Source organism: Narcine bancroftii, chromosome 3 (assembly GCF_036971445.1).
Source record: "Narcine bancroftii isolate sNarBan1 chromosome 3, sNarBan1.hap1, whole genome shotgun sequence".
Lineage (NCBI taxonomy): Eukaryota > Metazoa > Chordata > Chondrichthyes > Torpediniformes > Narcinidae > Narcine > Narcine bancroftii.
In genome coordinates, this window is record NC_091471.1 from 298,905,128 (window position 1) to 298,926,673 (window position 21,546).

General features: G+C 37.2%; 3 protein-coding genes and 2 long non-coding RNA genes across 5 annotated transcripts in view; all 5 read left to right on the forward strand.

The window, feature by feature from the left end:
• The window catches only part of LOC138756847 (serine-rich adhesin for platelets-like), a 45,588-nt gene extending 42,563 nt beyond the window's left edge, over positions 1–3,025 (forward strand). The window contains exons 61-68 of the mRNA XM_069923238.1: positions 31–177; positions 444–584; positions 850–996; positions 1,265–1,420; positions 1,686–1,832; positions 2,100–2,255; positions 2,522–2,668; positions 2,889–3,025. Of these exons, the coding sequence (XP_069779339.1) occupies positions 31–177; positions 444–584; positions 850–996; positions 1,265–1,420; positions 1,686–1,832; positions 2,100–2,255; positions 2,522–2,668; positions 2,889–3,025 (1,178 nt within the window). The remainder of the gene's footprint in view (positions 1–30; positions 178–443; positions 585–849; positions 997–1,264; positions 1,421–1,685; positions 1,833–2,099; positions 2,256–2,521; positions 2,669–2,888) is intronic.
• A 615-nt stretch (positions 3,026–3,640) lies between these two features.
• On the forward strand, positions 3,641–12,203 carry LOC138756848 (mucin-22-like). Its single transcript, XM_069923240.1, has 22 exons — positions 3,641–3,692; positions 3,771–3,926; positions 4,192–4,338; positions 4,605–4,760; positions 5,026–5,172; positions 5,439–5,594; positions 5,860–6,006; positions 6,275–6,430; positions 6,695–6,841; positions 7,108–7,263; positions 7,529–7,675; positions 7,943–8,098; positions 8,364–8,510; positions 8,773–8,928; positions 9,194–9,340; positions 9,607–9,762; positions 10,028–10,174; positions 10,443–10,598; positions 10,864–11,010; positions 11,279–11,434; positions 11,700–11,846; positions 12,067–12,203. Exons 1-22 carry the CDS (start codon positions 3,641–3,643, stop codon positions 12,201–12,203), a joined length of 3,219 nt encoding a protein of 1,072 aa, XP_069779341.1.
• An 18-nt stretch (positions 12,204–12,221) lies between these two features.
• On the forward strand, positions 12,222–13,026 carry LOC138756524 (uncharacterized). The gene is made up of 3 exons (XR_011353128.1): positions 12,222–12,269; positions 12,535–12,681; positions 12,944–13,026. It is a non-coding gene; the product is annotated as an uncharacterized lncRNA (long non-coding RNA).
• Positions 13,027–13,273: 247 nt separating this feature from the next.
• On the forward strand, positions 13,274–20,538 carry LOC138756849 (mucin-22-like). Its single transcript, XM_069923241.1, has 18 exons — positions 13,274–13,511; positions 13,778–13,933; positions 14,199–14,345; positions 14,613–14,768; positions 15,035–15,181; positions 15,448–15,603; positions 15,869–16,015; positions 16,278–16,433; positions 16,700–16,846; positions 17,114–17,269; positions 17,535–17,681; positions 17,948–18,103; positions 18,369–18,515; positions 18,778–18,933; positions 19,199–19,345; positions 19,614–19,769; positions 20,035–20,181; positions 20,402–20,538. The coding sequence occupies exons 1-18, from the start codon at positions 13,274–13,276 to the stop codon at positions 20,536–20,538; spliced, it is 2,799 nt and encodes a 932-aa protein (XP_069779342.1).
• A 3-nt stretch (positions 20,539–20,541) lies between these two features.
• Positions 20,542–21,361, forward strand: LOC138756525 (uncharacterized). Its single transcript, XR_011353129.1, has 3 exons — positions 20,542–20,604; positions 20,870–21,016; positions 21,279–21,361. It is a non-coding gene; the product is annotated as an uncharacterized lncRNA (long non-coding RNA).
• The last annotated feature ends 185 nt before the right edge of the window (positions 21,362–21,546 follow it).

Here is a 21,546-nt window from a genome sequence, read left to right on the forward strand (position 1 = left end):
TTCTTAAAAAATTTACTTTCACACTTCCAGAAACATCTGGAACCACATCAAGTACAGATGAGATGACTGTGGCCCCCTCAACAACTGAAGTGATCTCAACTACGGCGCAAACGTCAACTGCAGGCAGTTCAACTTCATTGACACCTGAGGTTACATCGACAACAACTGCAATCACCGGTTAGTCTTCTTTTAAGAGGAAACGAGATAAATGTAGCATATCTTTCGCCAATAAATCTGAAATTATTTGGATATTATCATCAAGCAAGGAATATACTGAATTTCCAGATAATATCGCACAGAAATGAAAAGAAAAATGAAGTACTAGGAAATATTGGTCATTCTTCAAACTCAGAAGATTTCAAAACATATAAACATGATATTATTGTATTTCAAAAGCACTCATGGTGTTAAACTTCTGTAACATGTCTCTTTCACACTTCCAGAAACAACTGGGACAACAAGTACAGAGGCAACGACTCTGGCCACCACAACATCAGCGGCAGGATCGTCAACTTTAGGCAGTTCAAGTGCAATAACAACAGAAATTACATCAGCTTCAACATCGACACCAACTGCAAGTACGGGTAAGTCTACTAAAGAGGACAGACATAAGTTCAGGTTCTGTTTGTCTGATAAATGTGAAATAATGTGGATGTTATCATCAAACAAGCATTTTCAAGATTTTCCAAAAAATATCACAACAGTCTTGAAAAAAGCATAAAGTGGCGTGTAATATTGTTGATTGCTCATGCGCAGAAATGTTCCAAATGTCTTTTCGTGTCAATTTATTTGTGGAAAAGGACTCCCAGTCTTTCAACTTTCTTAAAAAATTTACTTTGACACTTCCAGAAACATCTGGAACCACATCAAGTACAGAGGAGATGACTGTGGCCCCCTCAACAACTGAAGTGATCTCAACTACAGCGCAAACATCAACTGCAGGCAGTTCAACTTCATTAACACCTGAAGTTACATCGACAACAACTGCAATCACAGGTTAGTCTTCTTTTAAGAGGAAACGAGATAAATGTAGCGTATCTTTCGCCAATAAATCTGAAATTATTTGGATATTATCATCAAGCAAGGAATATACTGAATTTCCAGATAATATCGCAAAGGAAATGAAAAGAAAAATAAAGTACCATGAAATATTGGTCATTCTTCAAACTCAGAAGATTACAAAATGTATAAAAATTATATTATTGTCTGTCAAAAAGCACTCATGACTTTAAACTTCTGTAAATTGTCCCTTGCAAACTTACAGAAACAACTGGGACAACAAGTACAGAGGCAACGACTATGGCCACCACAACATCTACAGAGACCACATCAGCGGCAGGATCGTCAACTTTAGGCAGTTCAAGTGCAATAACAACAGAAATTATATCAGCTTCAACATCGACACCAACTGCAAGTACGGGTAAGTCTACTAAAGAGGACAGACATAAATTCAGGTTCAGTTTGTCTGATAAATGTGAAATAATGTGGATGTTATCATCAAACAAGCATTTTCATGATTTTCCAGACAATATCACAACAGTCTTGAAAAAAGCGTAAAGTAGCGCGTAATATTGTTGATTTCTCATGAGCAGAAATGTTAGAGACATCTTATCATGTCAATTTATTTGTGGAAAAGGACTCCCAGTCTTTGAACTTTCTTAAACAATTCACTTTCACACTGACAGAAACATCTGGAACCACATCAAGTACAGAGGAGATGACTGTGGCCCCCTCAACAACTGAAGTGATCTCAACTACGGCACAAACGTCAACTGCAGGCAGTTCAACTTCATTAACAACTGAAGTTACATCGACAACAACTGCAAGCACTGGTTAGTCTTCTTCAAAGAGGAAAAGCATAAATGTAGCGTATATTTCGCCGATATTTCTGAAATTATTTGGATATTATCATCAAGGAAGGAATTTAATGAATTTCCAGATAATAATGCACAGGAATTGAAAAGAAAAATAAAGTACCACGAAATATTGGTCATTCTTCAAACTCAGAAGATTACAAAATGTATAAAAATGATATTATTGTCTGTCAAAAAGCACTCATGACTTTAAAATTCTGTAACATGTCCCTTGCAAACTTACAGAAACAACTGGGACAACAAGTACAGAGGCAACGACTGTGGCCACCACAACATCTACAGAGACCACATCAGCGGCAGGATCGTCAACTTTAGGCAGTTCAAGTGCAATAACAACAGAAATTACATCAGCTTCAACATCGACACCAACTGCAAGTACGGGTACGTCTACTAAAGAGGAACAGACATAAATTCAGGTTCTGTTTGTCTGATAAATGTGAAATAATGTGGATGTTATCATCAAACAAGCATTTTCATGATTTTCCAAAAAATATCACAACAGTCTTGAAAAAAGCATAAAGTGGCGTGTAATATTGTTGATTGCTCATGCGCAGAAATGTTCCAAATGTCTTTTCGTGTCAATTTATTTCTGGAAAAGGACTCCCAGTCTTTGAACTTTCTTAAAAAATTTACTTTCACACTTCCAGAAACATCTGGAACCACATCAAGTACAGAGGAGATGACTGTGGCCCCCTCAACAACTGAAGTTATCTCAACTATAGCGCAAACGTCAACTGCAGGCAGTTCAACTTCATTAACACCTGAGGTTACATCGACAACATCTGCAATCACCGGTTAGTCTTCTTTTAAGAGGAAACGAGATAAATGTAGCATATCTTTCACCAATAAACCTGAAATTATTTGGATATTATCATCAAGCAAGGAATATACTGAATTTCCAGATAATATCGCACAGGAAATGAAAAGAAAAATGAAGTACCAGGAAATATTGGTCATTCTTGAAACTCAGAAGATTACAAAACGTATAAACATGATATTATTGTATTTCAAAAGCATTCATGACTTTAAACTTCTGTAACATGTCCCTTTCACACTTCCAGAAACAACTGGGACAACAAGTACAGAGGCAACGACTGTGGCCACCACAACATCTACAGAGACCACATCAGCGGCAGGATCGTCAACTTTAGGCAGTTCAAGTGCAATAACAACAGAAATTACATCAGCTTCTACATCGACACCAACTGCAAGTACGGGTAAGTCTACTAAAGAGGACAGACATAAATTCAGGTTCTGTTTGTCTGATAAATGTGAAATAATGTGGATGTTATCATCAAACAAGCATTTTCATGATTTTCCAGACAATATCACAACAGTCTTGAAAAAAGCATAATGTGGCGTGTAATATTCTTGATTGCTCATGCGCAGAAATGTTCCAAATGTCTTTTCGTGTCAATTTATTTGTGGAGAAGGACTCCCAGTCTTTCAACTTTCTTAAAAAATTTACTTTCACACTTCCAGAAACATCTGGAACCACATCAAGTACAGATGAGATGACTGTGGCCCCCTCAACAACTGAAGTGATCTCAACTACAGCGCAAACGTCAACTGCAGGCAGTTCAACTTCATTAACACCTGAGGTTACATCGACAACAACTGCAATCACCGGTTAGTCTTCTTTTAAGAGGAAACGAGATAAATGTAGCATATCTTTCACCAATAAACCTGAAATTATTTGGATATTATCATCAAGCAAGGAATATACTGAATTTCCAGATAATATCGCACAGGAAATGAAAAGGAAAATGAAGTACCAGGAAATATTGGTCATTCTTGAAACTCAGAAGATTACAAAACGTATAAACATGATATTATTGTATTTCAAAAGCACTCATGGCGTTAAACTTCTGTAACATGTCCCTTTCACACTTCCAGAAACAACTGGGACAACAAGTACAGAGGCAACGACTGTGGCCACCACAACATCTACAGAGACCACATCAGCGGCAGGATCGTCAACTTTAGGCAGTTCAAGTGCAATAACAACAGAAATTACATCAGCTTCAACATCGACACCAACTGCAAGTACGGGTAAGTCTACTAAAGAGGACAGACATAAATTCAGGTTCAGTTTGTCTGATAAATGTGAAATAATGTGAATGTTATCATCAAACAAGCATTTTCATGATTTTCCAGACAATATCACAACAGTCTTGAAAAAAGCGTAAAGTAGTGTGTAATATTGTTGATTGCACATGAGCAGAAATGTTCCAAATGTCTTTTCGTGTCAATTTATTTGTGGAAAAGGACTCCCAGTCTTTGAACTTTCTTAAACAATTCACTTTCACATTGACAGAAACATCTGGAACCACATCAAGTACAGAGGAGATGACTGTTGCCCCCTCAACCACTGAAGTGATCTCAGCTATGGCACAAACGTCAACTGCAGGCAGTTCAACTTCATTAACACCTGAAGTTACATCGACAACAACTGCAATCACCGGTTAGTCTTCTTTAAAGAGGAAAAGACATAAATGTAGCGTATATTTCGCCAATAAATCTGAAATTAATTGGATATTATCATCAAGCAAGGAATATACTGAATTTATAGATAATATCGCACAGGAAATGAAAAGAAAAATGAAATACCAGGAAATATTGGTCATTCTTGAAACTCAGAAGATTACAAAACGTATAAACATGATATTATTGTATTTCAAAAGCACTCATGGTGTTAAACGTCTGTAACATGTCTCTTTACACTTCCAGAAACAACTGGGACAACAAGTACAGAGGCAACGACTGTGGCCACCACAACATCTACAGAGACCACATCAGCGGCAGGATCGTCAACTTTAGGCAGTTCAAGTGCAATAACAACAGAAATTACATCAGCTTCAACATCGACACCAACTGCAAGTACGGGTAAGTCTACTAAAGAGGACAGACATCAATTCAGGTTCAGTTTGTCTGATAAATGTGAAATAATGTGGATGTTATCATCAAACATGCATTTTCATGATTTTCCAGACAATATCACAACAGTCTTGAAAAAAGCGTAAAGTAGTGTGTAATATTGTTGATTGCTCATGAGCAGAAATGTTAGAGACATCTTATCATGTCAATTTATTTGTGGAAAAGGACTCCCAGTCTTTGAACTTTCTTAAACAATTCACTTTCACACTGACAGAAACATCTGGAACCACATCAAGTACAGAGGAGATGACTGTGGCCCCCTCAACAACTGAAGTGATCTCAACTACAGCGCAAACGTCAACTGCAGGCAGTTCAACTTCATTAACACCTGAAGTTATATCGACAACAACTGCAATCACCGGTTAGTCTTCTTTTAAGAGGAAACGAGATAAATGTAGCATATCTTTCGCCAATAAATCTGAAATTAATTGGATATTATCATCAAGCAAGGAATATACTGAATTTCTAGATAATATCGCACAGGAAATGAAAAGAAAAATGAAATACCAGGAAATATTGGTCATTCTTGAAACTCAGAAGATTACAAAACGTATAAACATGATATTATTGTATTTCAAAAGCACTCATGGTGTTAAACGTCTGTAACATGTCAATTTACACTTCCAGAAACAACTGGGACAACAAGTACAGAGGCAACGACTGTGGCCACCACAACATCTACAGAGACCACATCAGCGGCAGGATCGTCAACTTTAGGCAGTTCAAGTGCAATAACAACAGAAATTACATCAGCTTCAACATCGACACCAACTGCAAGTACGGGTAAGTCTACTAAAGAGGACAGACATAAATTCAGGTTCTGTTTGTCTGATAAATGTGAAATAATGTGGATGTTATCATCAAACAAGCATTTTCATGATTTTCCAGACAATATCACAACAGTCTTGAAAAAAGCATAAAGTGGCGTGTAATATTGTTGATTGAACATGCGCAGAAATGTTAGAGACGTCTTATCATTTCAATTTATTTGTGGAAAAGGACTCCCAGTCTTTCAACTTTCTTAAACAATTCACTTTCACACTGACAGAAACATCTGGAACCACATCAAGTACAGAGGAGATGACTGTGGCCCCCTCAACAACTGAAGTGATCTCAACTACAGCGCAAACGTCAACTGCAGGCAGTTCAACTTCATTAACACCTGAAGTTATATCGACAACAACTGCAATCACCGGTTAGTCTTCTTTTAAGAGGAAACGAGATAAATGTAGCATATCTTTCGCCAATAAATCTGAAATTAATTGGATGTTATCATCAAGCAAGGAATTTACTGAATTTCCAGATAATATCGCACAGGAATTGAAAAGAAAAATAAAGTACCAGGAAATATTGGTCATTCTTCAAACTCAGAAGATTACAAAATGTATAAAAATGATATTATCGTATGTCAAAAAGCACTCATGACTTTAAACTTCTGTAACATGTCCCTTTCACACTTCCAGAAACAACTGGGACAACAAGTACAGAGGCAACGACTGTGGCCACCACAACATCTACAGAGACCACATCAGCGGCAGATTCGTCAACTTTAGGCAGTTCAAGTGCAATAACAACAGAAATTACATCAGCTTCAACATCGACACCAACTGCAAGTACGGGTAAGTCTACTAAAGAGGACAGACATAAATTCAGGTTCTGTTTGTCTGATAAATGTGAAATAATGTGGATGTTATCATCAAACAAGCATTTTCATGATTTTCCAGACAATATCACAACAGTCTTGAAAAAAGCATAAAGTGGCGTGTAATATTGTTGATTGAACATGCGCAGAAATGTTAGAGACGTCTTATCATGTCAATTTATTTGTGGAAAAGGACTCCAGTCTTTCAACTTTCTTAAACAATTCACTTTCACACTGACAGAAACATCTGGAACCACATCAAGTACAGAGGAGATGACTGTGGCCCCCTCAACAACTGAAGTGATCTCAACTACAGCGCAAACGTCAACTGCAGGCAGTTCAACTTCATTAACACCTGAAGTTATATCGACAACAACTGCAATCACCGGTTAGTCTTCTTTTAAGAGGAAACGAGATAAATGTAGCATATCTTTCGCCAATAAATCTGAAATTAATTGGATATTATCATCAAGCAAGGAATATACTGAATTTCTAGATAATATCGCACAGGAAATGAAAAGAAAAATGAAATACCAGGAAATATTGGTCATTCTTGAAACTCAGAAGATTACAAAACGTATAAACATGATATTATTGTATTTCAAAAGCACTCATGGTGTTAAACGTCTGTAACATGTCTCTTTACACTTCCAGAAACAACTGGGACAACAAGTACAGAGGCAACGACTGTGGCCACCACAACATCTACAGAGACCACATCAGCGGCAGGATCGTCAACTTTAGGCAGTTCAAGTGCAATAACAACAGAAATTACATCAGCTTCAACATCGACACCAACTGCAAGTACGGGTAAGTCTACTAAAGAGGACAGACATCAATTCAGGTTCAGTTTGTCTGATAAATGTGAAATAATGTGGATGTTATCATCAAACATGCATTTTCATGATTTTCCAGACAATATCACAACAGTCTTGAAAAAAGCGTAAAGTAGTGTGTAATATTGTTGATTGCTCATGAGCAGAAATGTTAGAGACATCTTATCATGTCAATTTATTTGTGGAAAAGGACTCCCAGTCTTTGAACTTTCTTAAACAATTCACTTTCACATTGACAGAAACATCTGGAACCACATCAAGTACAGAGGAGATGACTGTTGCCCCCTCAACAACTGAAGTGATCTCAGCTATGGCACAAACGTCAACTGCAGGCAGTTCAACTTCATTAACACCTGAAGTTACATCGACAACAACTGCAATCACCGGTTAGTCTTCTTTAAAGAGGAAAAGACATAAATGTAGCGTATATTTCGCCAATATATCTGAAATTATTTGGATATTATTATTAAGGAAGGAATATACTGAATTTCCAGATAATATTGCACAGGAAATTAAAAGAAAAATGAAGTACCAGGAAATATTGGTCATTCTTGAAACTCAGAAGGTTACAAAACGTATAAACATGATATGATTGTATTTCAAAAGCACTCATGGCGTTAAACTTCTGTAACATGTCCCTTTCACACTTCCAGAAACAACTGGGACAACAAGTACAGAGGCAACGACTGTGGCCACCACAACATCTACAGAGACCACATCATCGGCAGGATCATCAACTTTAGGCAGTTCAAGTGCAATAACAACAGAAATTACATCAGCTTCAACATCGACACCAACTGCAAGTACGGGTACGTCTACTAAAGAGGACAGACATAAATTCAGGTTCTGTTTGTCTGATAAATGTGAAATAATGTGGATGTTATCATCAAACATACATTTTCATGATTTTCCAGACAATATCACAACAGTCATGAAAAAAGCGTAAAGTAGCGTGAAATATCGTTCATTGCTCTTGCGCAGAAATGTTCGAGACGTCTTATCATGTCAATTTATTTGTGGAAAAGGACTCTCAGTCTTTGAACTTTCTTAAACAATTTACTTTCACACTTCCAGAAACATCTGGAACCACATCAAGTACAGAGGAGATGACTGTGGCCCCCTCAACAACTGAAGTGATCTCAACATCGGCACAAACGTCAACTGCAGGCAGTTCAAGTTCATTAACAACTGAAGTTACATCGACAACAACAGCAAGCACTGGTTAGTCTTCTTCAAAGAGGAATACAGATAGCCTATCTTTCTCAAATAAATCTGAAATTATGTGGATGTTATCATCAAGCAAGGAATTTACTGAATTTCCAAATAATATCGCACAGGAATTGAAAAGAAAAATAAAGTACCAGGAAATATTGGTCATTCTTCAAACTCAGAAGATTACAAAATGTATAAAAATGATATTATCGTATGTCAAAAAGCACTCATGACTTTAAACTTCTGTAACATGTCCCTTTCACACTTCCAGAAACAACTGGGACAACAAGTACAGAGGCAACGACTGTGGCCACCACAACATCTACAGAGACCACATCAGCGGCAGGATCGTCAACTTTAGGCAGTTCAAGTGCAATAACAACAGAAATTACATCAGCTTCAACATCGACACCAACTGCAAGTACGGGTAAGTCTACTAAAGAGGACAGACATAAATTCAGGTTCTGTTTGTCTGATAAATGTGAAATAATGTGGATGTTATCATCAAACAAGCATTTTCATGATTTTCCAGACAATATCACAACAGTCTTGAAAAAAGCATAAAGTGGCGTGGAATATTGTTGATTGACCATGCGCAGAAATGTTAGAGACGTCTTATCATGTCAATTTATTTGTGGAAAAGGACTCCCAGTCTTTCAACTTTCTTTAACAATTCACTTTCACACTGACAGAAACATCTGGAACCACATCAAGTACAGAGGAGATGACTGTGGCCCCCTCAACAACTGAAGTGATCTCAACTACAGCGCAAACGTCAACTGCAGGCAGTTCAACTTCATTAACACCTGAAGTTATATCGACAACAACTGTAATCACCGGTTAGTCTTCTTTTAAGAGGAAACGAGATAAATGTAGCATATCTTTCGCCAATAAATCTGAAATTAATTGGATATTATCATCAAGCAAGGAATATACTGAATTTCTAGATAATATCGCACAGGAAATGAAAAGAAAAATGAAATACCAGGAAATATTGGTCATTCTTGAAACTCAGAAGATTACAAAACGTATAAACATGATATTATTGTATTTCAAAAGCACTCATGGTGTTAAACGTCTGTAACATGTCAATTTACACTTCCAGAAACAACTGGGACAACAAGTACAGAGGCAACGACTGTGGCCACCACAACATCTACAGAGACCACATCAGCGGCAGGATCGTCAACTTTAGGCAGTTCAAGTGCAATAACAACAGAAATTACATCAGCTTCAACATCGACACCAACTGCAAGTACGGGTAAGTCTACTAAAGAGGACAGACATAAATTCAGGTTCTGTTTGTCTGATAAATGTGAAATAATGTGGATGTTATCATCAAACAAGCATTTTCATGATTTTCCAGACAATATCACAACAGTCTTGAAAAAAGCATAAAGTGGCGTGTAATATTGTTGATTGATCATGCGCAGAAATGTTAGAGACGTCTTATCATGTCAATTTATTTGTGGAAAAGGACTCCCAGTCTTTCAACTTTCTTAAACAATTCACTTTCACACTGACAGAAACATCTGGAACCACATCAAGTACAGAGGAGATGACTGTGGCCCCCTCAACAACTGAAGTGATCTCAACTACAGCGCAAACGTCAACTGCAGGCAGTTCAACTTCATTAACACCTGAAGTTATATCGACAACAACTGCAATCACCGGTTAGTCTTCTTTTAAGAGGAAATGAGATAAATGTAGCATATCTTTCGCCAATAAATCTGAAATTATGTGGATGTTATCATCAAGCAAGGAATTTACTGAATTTCCAGATAATATCGCACAGGAATTGAAAAGAAAAATAAAGTACCAGGAAATATTGGTCATTCTTCAAACTCTGAAGATTACAAAATGTATAAAAATGATATTATCGTATGTCAAAAAGCACTCATGACTTTAAACTTCTGTAACATGTCCCTTTCACACTTCCAGAAACAACTGGGACAACAAGTACAGAGGCAACGACTGTGGCCACCACAACATCTACAGAGACCACATCAGCGGCAGGATCGTCAACTTTAGGCAGTTCAAGTGCAATAACAACAGAAATTACATCAGCTTCAACATCGACACCAACTGCAAGTACGGGTAAGTCTACTAAAGAGGACAGACATAAATTCAGGTTCTGTTTGTCTGATAAATGTGAAATAATGTGGATGTTATCATCAAACAAGCATTTTCATGATTTTCCAGACAATATCACAACAGTCTTGAAAAAAGCATAAAGTGGCGTGTAATATTGTTGATTGATCATGCGCAGAAATGTTAGAGACGTCTTATGGTGTCAATTTATTTGTGGAAAAGGACTCCCAGTCTTTCAACTTTCTTAAAAAATTTACTTTCACACTTCCAGAAACATCTGAAACCACATCAAGTACAGAGGAGATGACTGTGGCCCCCTCAACAACTGAAGTGATCTCAACGACAGCGCAAACATCAACTGCAGGCAGTTCAACTTCATTAACACCTGAAGTTACATCGACAACAACTGCAATCACCGGTTAGTCTTCTTTTAAGAGGAAACGAGATAAATGTAGCGTATCTTTCGCCAATAAATCTGAAATTATTTGGATATTATCATCAAGCAAGGAATATACTGAATTTCCAGATAATATCGCACAGGAAATGAAAAGAAAAATAAAGTACCACGAAATATTGGTCATTCTTCAAACTCAGAAGATTACAAAATGTATAAAAATTATATTATTGTCTGTCAAAAAGCACTCATGACTTTAAACTTCTGTAAATTGTCCCTTGCAAACTTACAGAAACAACTGGGACAACAAGTACAGAGGCAACGACTGTGGCCACCACAACATCTACAGAGACCACATCAGCGGCAGGATCGTCAACTTTAGGCAGTTCAAGTGCAATAACAACAGAAATTACATCAGCTTCAACATCGACACCAACTGCAAGTACGGGTACGTCTACTAAAGAGGACAGACATAAATTCAGGTTCAGTTTGTCTGATAAATGTGAAATAATGTGGATGTTATCATCAAACAAGCATTTTCATGATTTTCCAGACAATATCACAACAGTCTTGAAAAAAGCATAAAGTGGCGTGTAATATTGTTGATTGATCATGCGCAGAAATGTTCGAGACGTCTTATCATGTCAATTTATTTGTGGAAAAGGACTCCCAGTCTTTCAACTTTCTTTAACAATTCACTTTCACACTGACAGAAACATCTGGAACCACATCAAGTACAGAGGAGATGACTGTGGCCCCCTCAACAACTGAAGTGATCTCAACTACAGCGCAAACGTCAACTGCAGGCAGTTCAACTTCATTTACACCTGAAGTTATATCGACAAAAACTGCAATCACCGGTTAGTCTTCTTTTAAGAGGAAACGAGATAAATGTAGCATATCTTTCGCCAATAAATCTGAAATTAATTGGATATTATCATCAAGCAAGGAATATACTGAATTTCTAGATAATATCGCACAGGAAATGAAAAGAAAAATGAAGTACCAGGAAATATTGGTCATTCTTGAAACTCAGAAGATTACAAAACGTATAAACATGATATTATTGTATTTCAAAAGCACTCATGGTGTTAAACGTCTGTAACATGTCTCTTTCACACTTCCAGAAACAACTGGGACAACAAGTACAGAGGCAACGACTGTGGCCACCACAACATCTACAGAGACCACATCAGCGGCAGGATCGTCAACTTTAGGCAGTTCAAGTGCAATAACAACAGAAATTACATCAGCTTCAACATCGACACCAGCTGCAAGTACGGGTAAGTCTAATAAAGAGGACAGACATAAATTCAGGTTCTGTTTGTCTGATAAATGTGAAATAATGTGGATGTTATCATCAAACAAGCATTTTCATGATTTTCCAGACAATATCACAACAGTCTTGAAAAAAGCGTAAAGTAGCGTGTAATATTGCTGATTACTCATGCGCAGAAATGTTAGAGACGTCTTATCATGTCAATTTATTTGTGGAAAAGGACTCCCAGTCTTTCAACTTTCTTAAACAATTCACTTTCACACTGACAGAAACATCTGGTACCACATCAAGTACAGAGGGGATGACTGTGGCCCCCTCAACAACTGAAGTGATCTCAACATCGGCACAAACATCAACTGCAGGCAGTTCAAGTTCATTAACAACTGAAGTTACATCGACAACAACAGCAAGCACTGGTTAGTCTTCTTCAAAGAGGAAAACAGATAGCCTATCTTTCTCAAATAAATCTGAAATTATGTGGATGTTATCATCAAAAAAGGAATTTACTGTATTTCCAGATAATATAGCACAGGAATTGAAAAGAAAAATAAAGTACCAGGAAATATTGGTCATTCTTCAAACTCTGAAGATTACAAAATGTATAAAAATGATATTATCGTATGTCAAAAAGCACTCATGACTTTAAACTTCTGTAACATGTCCCTTTCACACTTCCAGAAACAACTGGGACAACAAGTACAGAGGCAACAACTGTGGCCACCACAACATCTACAGAGACCACATCAGCGGCAGGATCGTCAACTTTAGGCAGTTCAAGTGCAATAACAACAGAAATTACATCAGCTTCAACATCGACACCAACTGCAAGTACGGGTAAGTCTACTAAAGAGGAACAGACATAAATTCAGGTTCTGTTTGTCTGATAAATGTGAAATAATGTGAATGTTATCATCAATCAAGCATTTTATTATTTTCCAGACAATATCACAACAGTCTTGAAAAAAGCATAAAGTGGCGTGTAATATTGTTGATTGATCATGCGCAGAAATGATAGAGACGTCTTATCATGTCAATTTATTTGTGGAAAAGGACTCCCAGTCTTTCAACTTTCTTAAAAAATTTACTTTCACACTTCCAGAAACATCTGGAACCACATCAAGTACAGAGGAGATGACTGTGGCCCCCTCAACAACTGAAGTGATCTCAACTACAGCGCAAACGTCAACTGCAGGCAGTTCAACTTCATTGACACCTGAGGTTACATCGACAACAACTGCAATCACCGGTTAGTCTTCTTTTAAGAGGAAACGAGATAAATGTAGCATATCTTTCGCCAATAAATCTGAAATTATTTGGATATTATTATCAAGCAAGGAATATACTGAATTTCCAGATAATATCGCACAGAAATGAAAAGAAAAATGAAGTACAGGGAAAAATTGGTCATTCTTCAAACTCAGAAGATTTCAAAAAGTATAAACATGATATTATTGTATTTCAAAAGCACTCATGGTGTTAAACTTCTGTAACATGTCTCTTTCACACTTCCAGAAACAACTGGGACAACAAGTACAGAGGCAACGACTGTGGCCACCACAACATCTACAGAGACCACATCAGCGGCAGGATCGTCAACTTTAGGCAGTTCAAGTGCAATAACAACAGAAATTACATCAGCTTCAACATCGACACCAACTGCAAGTACGGGTACGTCTACTAAAGAGGACAGACATAAATTCAGGTTCTGTTTGTCTGATAAATGTGAAATAATGTGGATGTTATCATCAAACAAGCATTTTCATGATTTTCCAGACAATATCACAACAGTCTTCAAAAAAGCGTAAAGTAGCGTGAAATATCGTTCATTGCTCATGCGCAGAAATGTTCGAGACGTCTTATCATGTCAATTTATTTGTGGAAAAGGACTCTCAGTCTTTGAACTTTCTTAAACAATTCACTTTCACACTGACAGAAACATCTGGAACCACATCAAGTACAGAGGAGATGACTGTGGCCCCCTCAACAACTGAAGTGATCTCAACTACAGCGCAAACGTCAACTGCAGGCAGTTCAACTTCATTAACAACTGAAGTTACATCGACAACAACTGCAAGCACTGGTTAGTCTTCTTCAAAGAGGAAAAGCATAAATGTAGCGTATATTTCGCCGATATTTCTGAAATTATTTGGATATTATCATCAAGGAAGGAATTTAATGAATTTCCAGATAATAATGCACAGGAATTGAAAAGAAAAATAAAGTACCACGAAATATTGGTCATTCTTCAAACTCAGAAGATTACAAAATGTATAAAAATGATATTATTGTCTGTCAAAAAGCACTCATGACTTTAAAATTCTGTAACATGTCCCTTGCAAACTTACAGAAACAACTGGGACAACAAGTACAGAGGCAACGACTGTGGCCACCACAACATCTACAGAGACCACATCAGCGGCAGGATCATCAACTTTAGGCAGTTCAAGTGCAATAACAACAGAAATTACATCAGCTTCAACATCGACACCAACTGCAAGTACGGGTACGTCTACTAAAGAGGAACAGACATAAATTCAGGTTCTGTTTGTCTGATAAATGTGAAATAATGTGGATGTTATCATCAAACAAGCATTTTCATGATTTTCCAGAAAATATCACAACAGTCTTGAAAAAAGCATAAAGTGGCGTGTAATATTGTTGATTGCTCATGCGCAGAAATGTTCCAAATGTCTTTTCGTGTCAATTTATTTATGGAAAAGGACTCCCAGTCTTTGAACTTTCTTAAAAAGTTTACTTTCACACTTCCAGAAACATCTGGAACCACATCAAGTACAGAGGAGATGACTGTGGCCCCCTCAACAACTGAAGTGATCTCAACTACAGCGCAAACGTCAACTGCAGGCAGTTCAACTTCATTAACACCTGAGGTTACATCGACAACATCTGCAATCACCGGTTAGTCTTCTTTTAAGAGGAAACGAGATAAATGTAGCATATCTTTCACCAATAAACCTGAAATTATTTGGATATTATCATCAAGCAAGGAATATACTGAATTTCCAGATAATATCGCACAGGAAATGAAAAGAAAAATGAAGTACCAGGAAATATTGGTCATTCTTGAAACTCAGAAGATTACAAAACGTATAAACATGATATTATTGTATTTCAAAACAGTCATGGCGTTAAACTTCTGTAACATGTCCCTTTCACACTTCCAGAAACAACTGGGACAACAAGTACAGAGGCAACGACTGTGGCCACCACAACATCTACAGAGACCACATCAGCGGCAGGATCGTCAACTTTAGGCAGTTCAAGTGCAATAACAACAGAAATTACATCAGCTTCAACATCGACACCAACTGCAAGTACGGGTAAGTCTACTAAAGGGGACAGACATAAATTCAGGTTCTGTTTGTCTGATAAATGTGAAATAATGTGGATGTTATCATCAAACAAGCATTTTCATGATTTTCCAGACAATATCACAACAGTCATGAAAAAAGCGTAAAGTAGCGTGAAATATCGTTCATTGCTCATGCGCAGAAATGTTCCAAATGTCTTTTCGTGTCAATTTATTTGTGGAAAAGGACTCTCAGTCTTTGAACTTTCTTAAACAATTTACTTTCACACTTCCAGAAACATCTGGAACCACATCAAGTACAGAGGAGATGACTGTGGCCCCCTCAACAACTGAAGTGATCTCAACAATGGCACAAACGTCAACTGCAGGCAGTTCAAGTTCATTAACAACTGAAGTTACATCGACAACAACAGCACGCACTGGTTAGTCTTCTTCAAAGAGGAAAACAGATAGCCTATCTTTCTCAAATAAATCTGAAATTATGTGGATGTTATCATCAAGCAAGGAATTTACTGAATTTCCAGATAATATCGCACAGGAATTGAAAAGAAAAATAAAGTACCAGGAAATATTGGTCATTCTTCAAACTCTGAAGATTACAAAATGTATAAAAATGATATTATCGTATGTCAAAAAGCACTCATGACTTTAAACTTCTGTAACATGTCCCTTTCACACTTCCAGAAACAACTGGGACAACAAGTACAGAGGCAACGACTGTGGCCACCACAACATCTACAGAGACCACATCAGCGGCAGGATCGTCAACTTTAGGCAGTTCAAGTGCAATAACAACAGAAATTACATCAGCTTCAACATCGACACCAACTGCAAGTACGGGTACGTCTACTAAAGAGGAACAGACATAAATTCAGGTTCTGTTTGTCTGATAAATGTGAAATAATGTGGATGTTATCATCAAACAAGCATTTTCATGATTTTCCAGAGAATATCACAACAGTCTTGAAAAAAGCGTAAAGTAGCGTGTAATATTGTTGATTGCTCATGAGCAGAAATGTTAGAGACATCTTATCATGTCAATTTATTTGTGGAAAAGGACTCCCAGTCTTTGAACTTTCTTAAACAATTCACTTTCACACTGACAGAAACATCTGGAACCACATCAAGTTCAGATGAGATGACTGTGGCCCCCTCAACAACTGAAGTGATCTCAACTACAGCACAAACGTCAACTGCAGGCAGTTCAACTTCATTAACAACTGAAGTTACATCGACAACAACTGCAAGCACCGGTTAGTCTTCTTTAAAGAGGAAAAGACATAAATGTAGCGTTTATTTCGCCAATATATCTGAAATTATTTGGATATTATCATCAAGGAAGGAATTTAATGAATTTCCAGATAATATCGCACAGGAAATGAAAGGAAAAATGAAGTACCAGGAAATATTGTTCATTCTTCAAACTCAGAAGATTACAAAACGTATAAACATGATATTATAGTATTTCAAAAGTACTCATGGCGTTAAACTTCTGTAACATGTCCCTTTCACACTTCCAGAAACAACTGGGACAACAAGTACAGAGGCAACGACTGTGGCCACCACAACATCTACAGAGACCACATCAGCGGCAGGATCGTCAACTTTAGGCAGTTCAAGTGCAATAACAACAGAAATTACATCAGCTTCAACATCGACACCAACTGCAAGTACGGGTAAGTCTACTAAAGAGGACAGACATAAATTCAGGTTCTGTTTGTCTGATAAATGTGAAATAATGTGGATGTTATCATCAAACAAGCATTTTCATGATTTTCCAGACAATATCACAACAGTCTTGAAAAAAGCATAAAGTGGCGTGTAATATTGTTGATTGACCATGCGCAGAAATGTTAGAGACGTCTTATCATGTCAATTTATTTGTGGAAAAGGACTCCCAGTCTTTCAACTTTCTTTAACAATTCACTTTCACACTGACAGAAACATCTGGAACCACATCAAGTACAGAGGAGATGACTGTGGCCCCCTCAACAACTGAAGTGATCTCAACTACAGCGCAAACGTCAACTGCAGGCAGTTCAACTTCATTAACACCTGAAGTTATATCGACAACAACTGCAATCACCGGTTAGTCTTCTTTTAAGAGGAAACGAGATAAATGTAGCATATCTTTCGCCAATAAATCTGAAATTAATTGGATATTATCATCAAGCAAGGAATATACTTAATTTCTAGATAATATCACACAGGAAATGAAAAGAAAAATGAAATACCAGGAAATATTGGTCATTCTTGAAACTCAGAAGATTACAAAACGTATAAACATGATATTATTGTATTTCAAAAGCACTCATGGTGTTAAACGTCTGTAACATGTCAATTTACACTTCCAGAAACAACTGGGACAACAAGTACAGAGGCAACGACTGTGGCCACCACAACATCTACAGAGACCACATCAGCGGCAGGATCGTCAACTTTAGGCAGTTCAAGTGCAATAACAACAGAAATTACATCAGCTTCAACATCGACACCAACTGCAAGTACGGGTAAGTCTACTAAAGAGGACAGACATCAATTCAGGTTCAGTTTGTCTGATAAATGTGAAATAATGTGGATGTTATCATCAAACATGCATTTTCATGATTTTCCAGACAATATCACAACAGTCTTGAAAAAAGCGTAAAGTAGTGTGTAATATTGTTGATTGCTCATGAGCAGAAATGTTTGAGACATCTTATCATGTCAATTTATTTGTGGAAAAGGACTCCCAGTCTTTGAACTTTCTTAAACAATTCACTTTCACATTGACAGAAACATCTGGAACCACATCAAGTACAGAGGAGATGACTGTGGCCCCCTCAACAACTGAAGTGATCTCAACATCGGCACAAACGTCAACTGCAGGCAGTTCAAGTTCATTAACAACTGAAGTTACATCGACAACAACAGCAAGCACTGGTTAGTCTTCTTCAAAGAGGAAAACAGATAGCCTATCTTTCTCAAATAAATCTGAAATTATGTGGATGTTATCATCAAGCAAGGAATTTACTGAATTTCCAGATAATATCGCACAGGAATTGAAAAGAAAAATAAAGTACCAGGAAATATTGGTCATTCTTCAAACTCTGAAGATTACAAAATGTATAAAAATGATATTATCGTATGTCAAAAAGCACTCATGACTTTAAACTTCTGTAACATGTCCCTTTCACACTTCCAGAAACAACTGGGACAACAAGTACAGAGGCAACGACTGTGGCCACCACAACATCTACAGAGACCACATCAGCGGCAGGATCGTCAACTTTAGGCAGTTCAAGTGCAATAACAACAGAAATTACATCAGCTTCAACATCGACACCAACTGCAAGTACGGGTAAGTCTACTAAAGAGGACAGACATAAATTCAGGTTCTGTTTGTCTGATAAATGTGAAATAATGTGGATGTTATCATCAAACAAGCATTTTCATGATTTTCCAGACAATATCACAACAGTCTTGAAAAAAGCATAAAGTGGCGTGTAATATTGTTGATTGATCATGCGCAGAAATGTTAGAGACGTCTTATGGTGTCAATTTATTTGTGGAAAAGGACTCCCAGTCTTTCAACTTTCTTAAAAAATTTACTTTCACACTTCCAGAAACATCTGAAACCACATCAAGTACAGAGGAGATGACTGTGGCCCCCTCAACAACTGAAGTGATCTCAACGACAGCGCAAACATCAACTGCAGGCAGTTCAACTTCATTAACACCTGAAGTTACATCGACAACAACTGCAATCACCGGTTAGTCTTCTTTTAAGAGGAAACGAGATAAATGTAGCGTATCTTTCGCCAATAAATCTGAAATTATTTGGATATTATCATCAAGCAAGGAATATACTGAATTTCCAGATAATATCGCACAGGAAATGAAAAGAAAAATAAAGTACCACGAAATATTGGTCATTCTTCAAACTCAGAAGATTACAAAATGTATAAAAATTATATTATTGTCTGTCAAAAAGCACTCATGACTTTAAACTTCTGTAAATTGTCCCTTGCAAACTTACAGAAACAACTGGGACAACAAGTACAGAGGCAACGACTGTGGCCACCACAACATCTACAGAGACCACATCAGCGGCAGGATCGTCAACTTTAGGCAGTTCAAGTGCAATAACAACAGAAATTACATCAGCTTCAACATCGACACCAACTGCAAGTACGGGTACGTCTACTAAAGAGGACAGACATAAATTCAGGTTCAGTTTGTCTGATAAATGTGAAATAATGTGGATGTTATCATCAAACAAGCATTTTCATGATTTTCCAGACAATATCACAACAGTCTTGAAAAAAGCATAAAGTGGCGTGTAATATTGTTGATTGATCATGCGCAGAAATGTTCGAGACGTCTTATCATGTCAATTTATTTGTGGAAAAGGACTCCCAGTCTTTCAACTTTCTTTAACAATTCACTTTCACACTGACAGAAACATCTGGAACCACATCAAGTACAGAGGAGATGACTGTGGCCCCCTCAACAACTGAAGTGATCTCAACTACAGCGCAAACGTCAACTGCAGGCAGTTCAACTTCATTTACACCTGAAGTTATATCGACAACAACTGCAATCACCGGTTAGTCTTCTTTTAAGAGGAAACGAGATAAATGTAGCATATCTTTCGCCAATAAATCTGAAATTAATTGGATATTATCATCAAGCAAGGAATATACTGAATTTCTAGATAATATCGCACAGGAAATGAAAAGAAAAATGAAGTACCAGGAAATATTGGTCATTCTTGAAACTCAGAAGATTACAAAACGTATAAACATGATATTATTGTATTTCAAAAGCACTCATGGTGTTAAACGTCTGTAACATGTCTCTTTCACACTTCCAGAAACAACTGGGACAACAAGTACAGAGGCAACGACTGTGGCCACCACAACATCTACAGAGACCACATCAGCGGCAGGATCGTCAACTTTAGGCAGTTCAAGTGCAATAACAACAGAAATTACATCAGCTTCAACATCGACACCAGCTGCAAGTACGGGTAAGTCTAATAAAGAGGACAGACATAAATTCAGGTTCTGTTTGTCTGATAAATGTGAAATAATGTGGATGTTATCATCAAACAAGCATTTTCATGATTTTCCAGACAATATCACAACAGTCATGAAAAAAGCGTAAAGTAGCGTGTAATATTGCTGATTACTCATGCGCAGAAATGTTAGAGACGTCTTATCATGTCAATTTATTTGTGGAAAAGGACTCCCAGTCTTTCAACTTTCTTAAACAATTCACTTTCACACTGACAGAAACATCTGGTACCACATCAAGTACAGAGGGGATGACTGTGGACCCCTCAACAACTGAAGTGATCTCAACATCGGCACAAACATCAAATGCAGGCAGTTCAAGTTCATTAACAACTGAAGTTACATCGACAACAACAGCAAGCACTGGTTAGTCTTCTTCAAAGAGGAAAACAGATAGCCTATCTTTCTCAAATAAATCTGAAATTATGTGGATGTTATCATCAAAAAAGGAATTTACTGTATTTCCAGATAATATAGCACAGGAATTGAAAAGAAAAATAAAGTACCAGGAAATATTGGTCATTCTTCAAACTCTGAAGATTACAAAATGTATAAAAATGATATTATCGTATGTCAAAAAGCACTCATGACTTTAAACTTCTGTAACATGTCCCTTTCACACTTCCAGAAACAACTGGGACAACAAGTACAGAGGCAACAACTGTGGCCACCACAACATCTACAGAGACCACATCAGCGGCAGGATCGTCAACTTTAGGCAGTTCAAGTGCAATAACAACAGAAATTACATCAGCTTCAACATCGACACCAACTGCAAGTACGGGTAAGTCTACTAAAGAGGAACAGACATAAATTCAGGTTCTGTTTGTCTGATAAATGTGAAATAATGTGAATGTTATCATCAATCAAGCATTTTATTATTTTCCAGACAATAT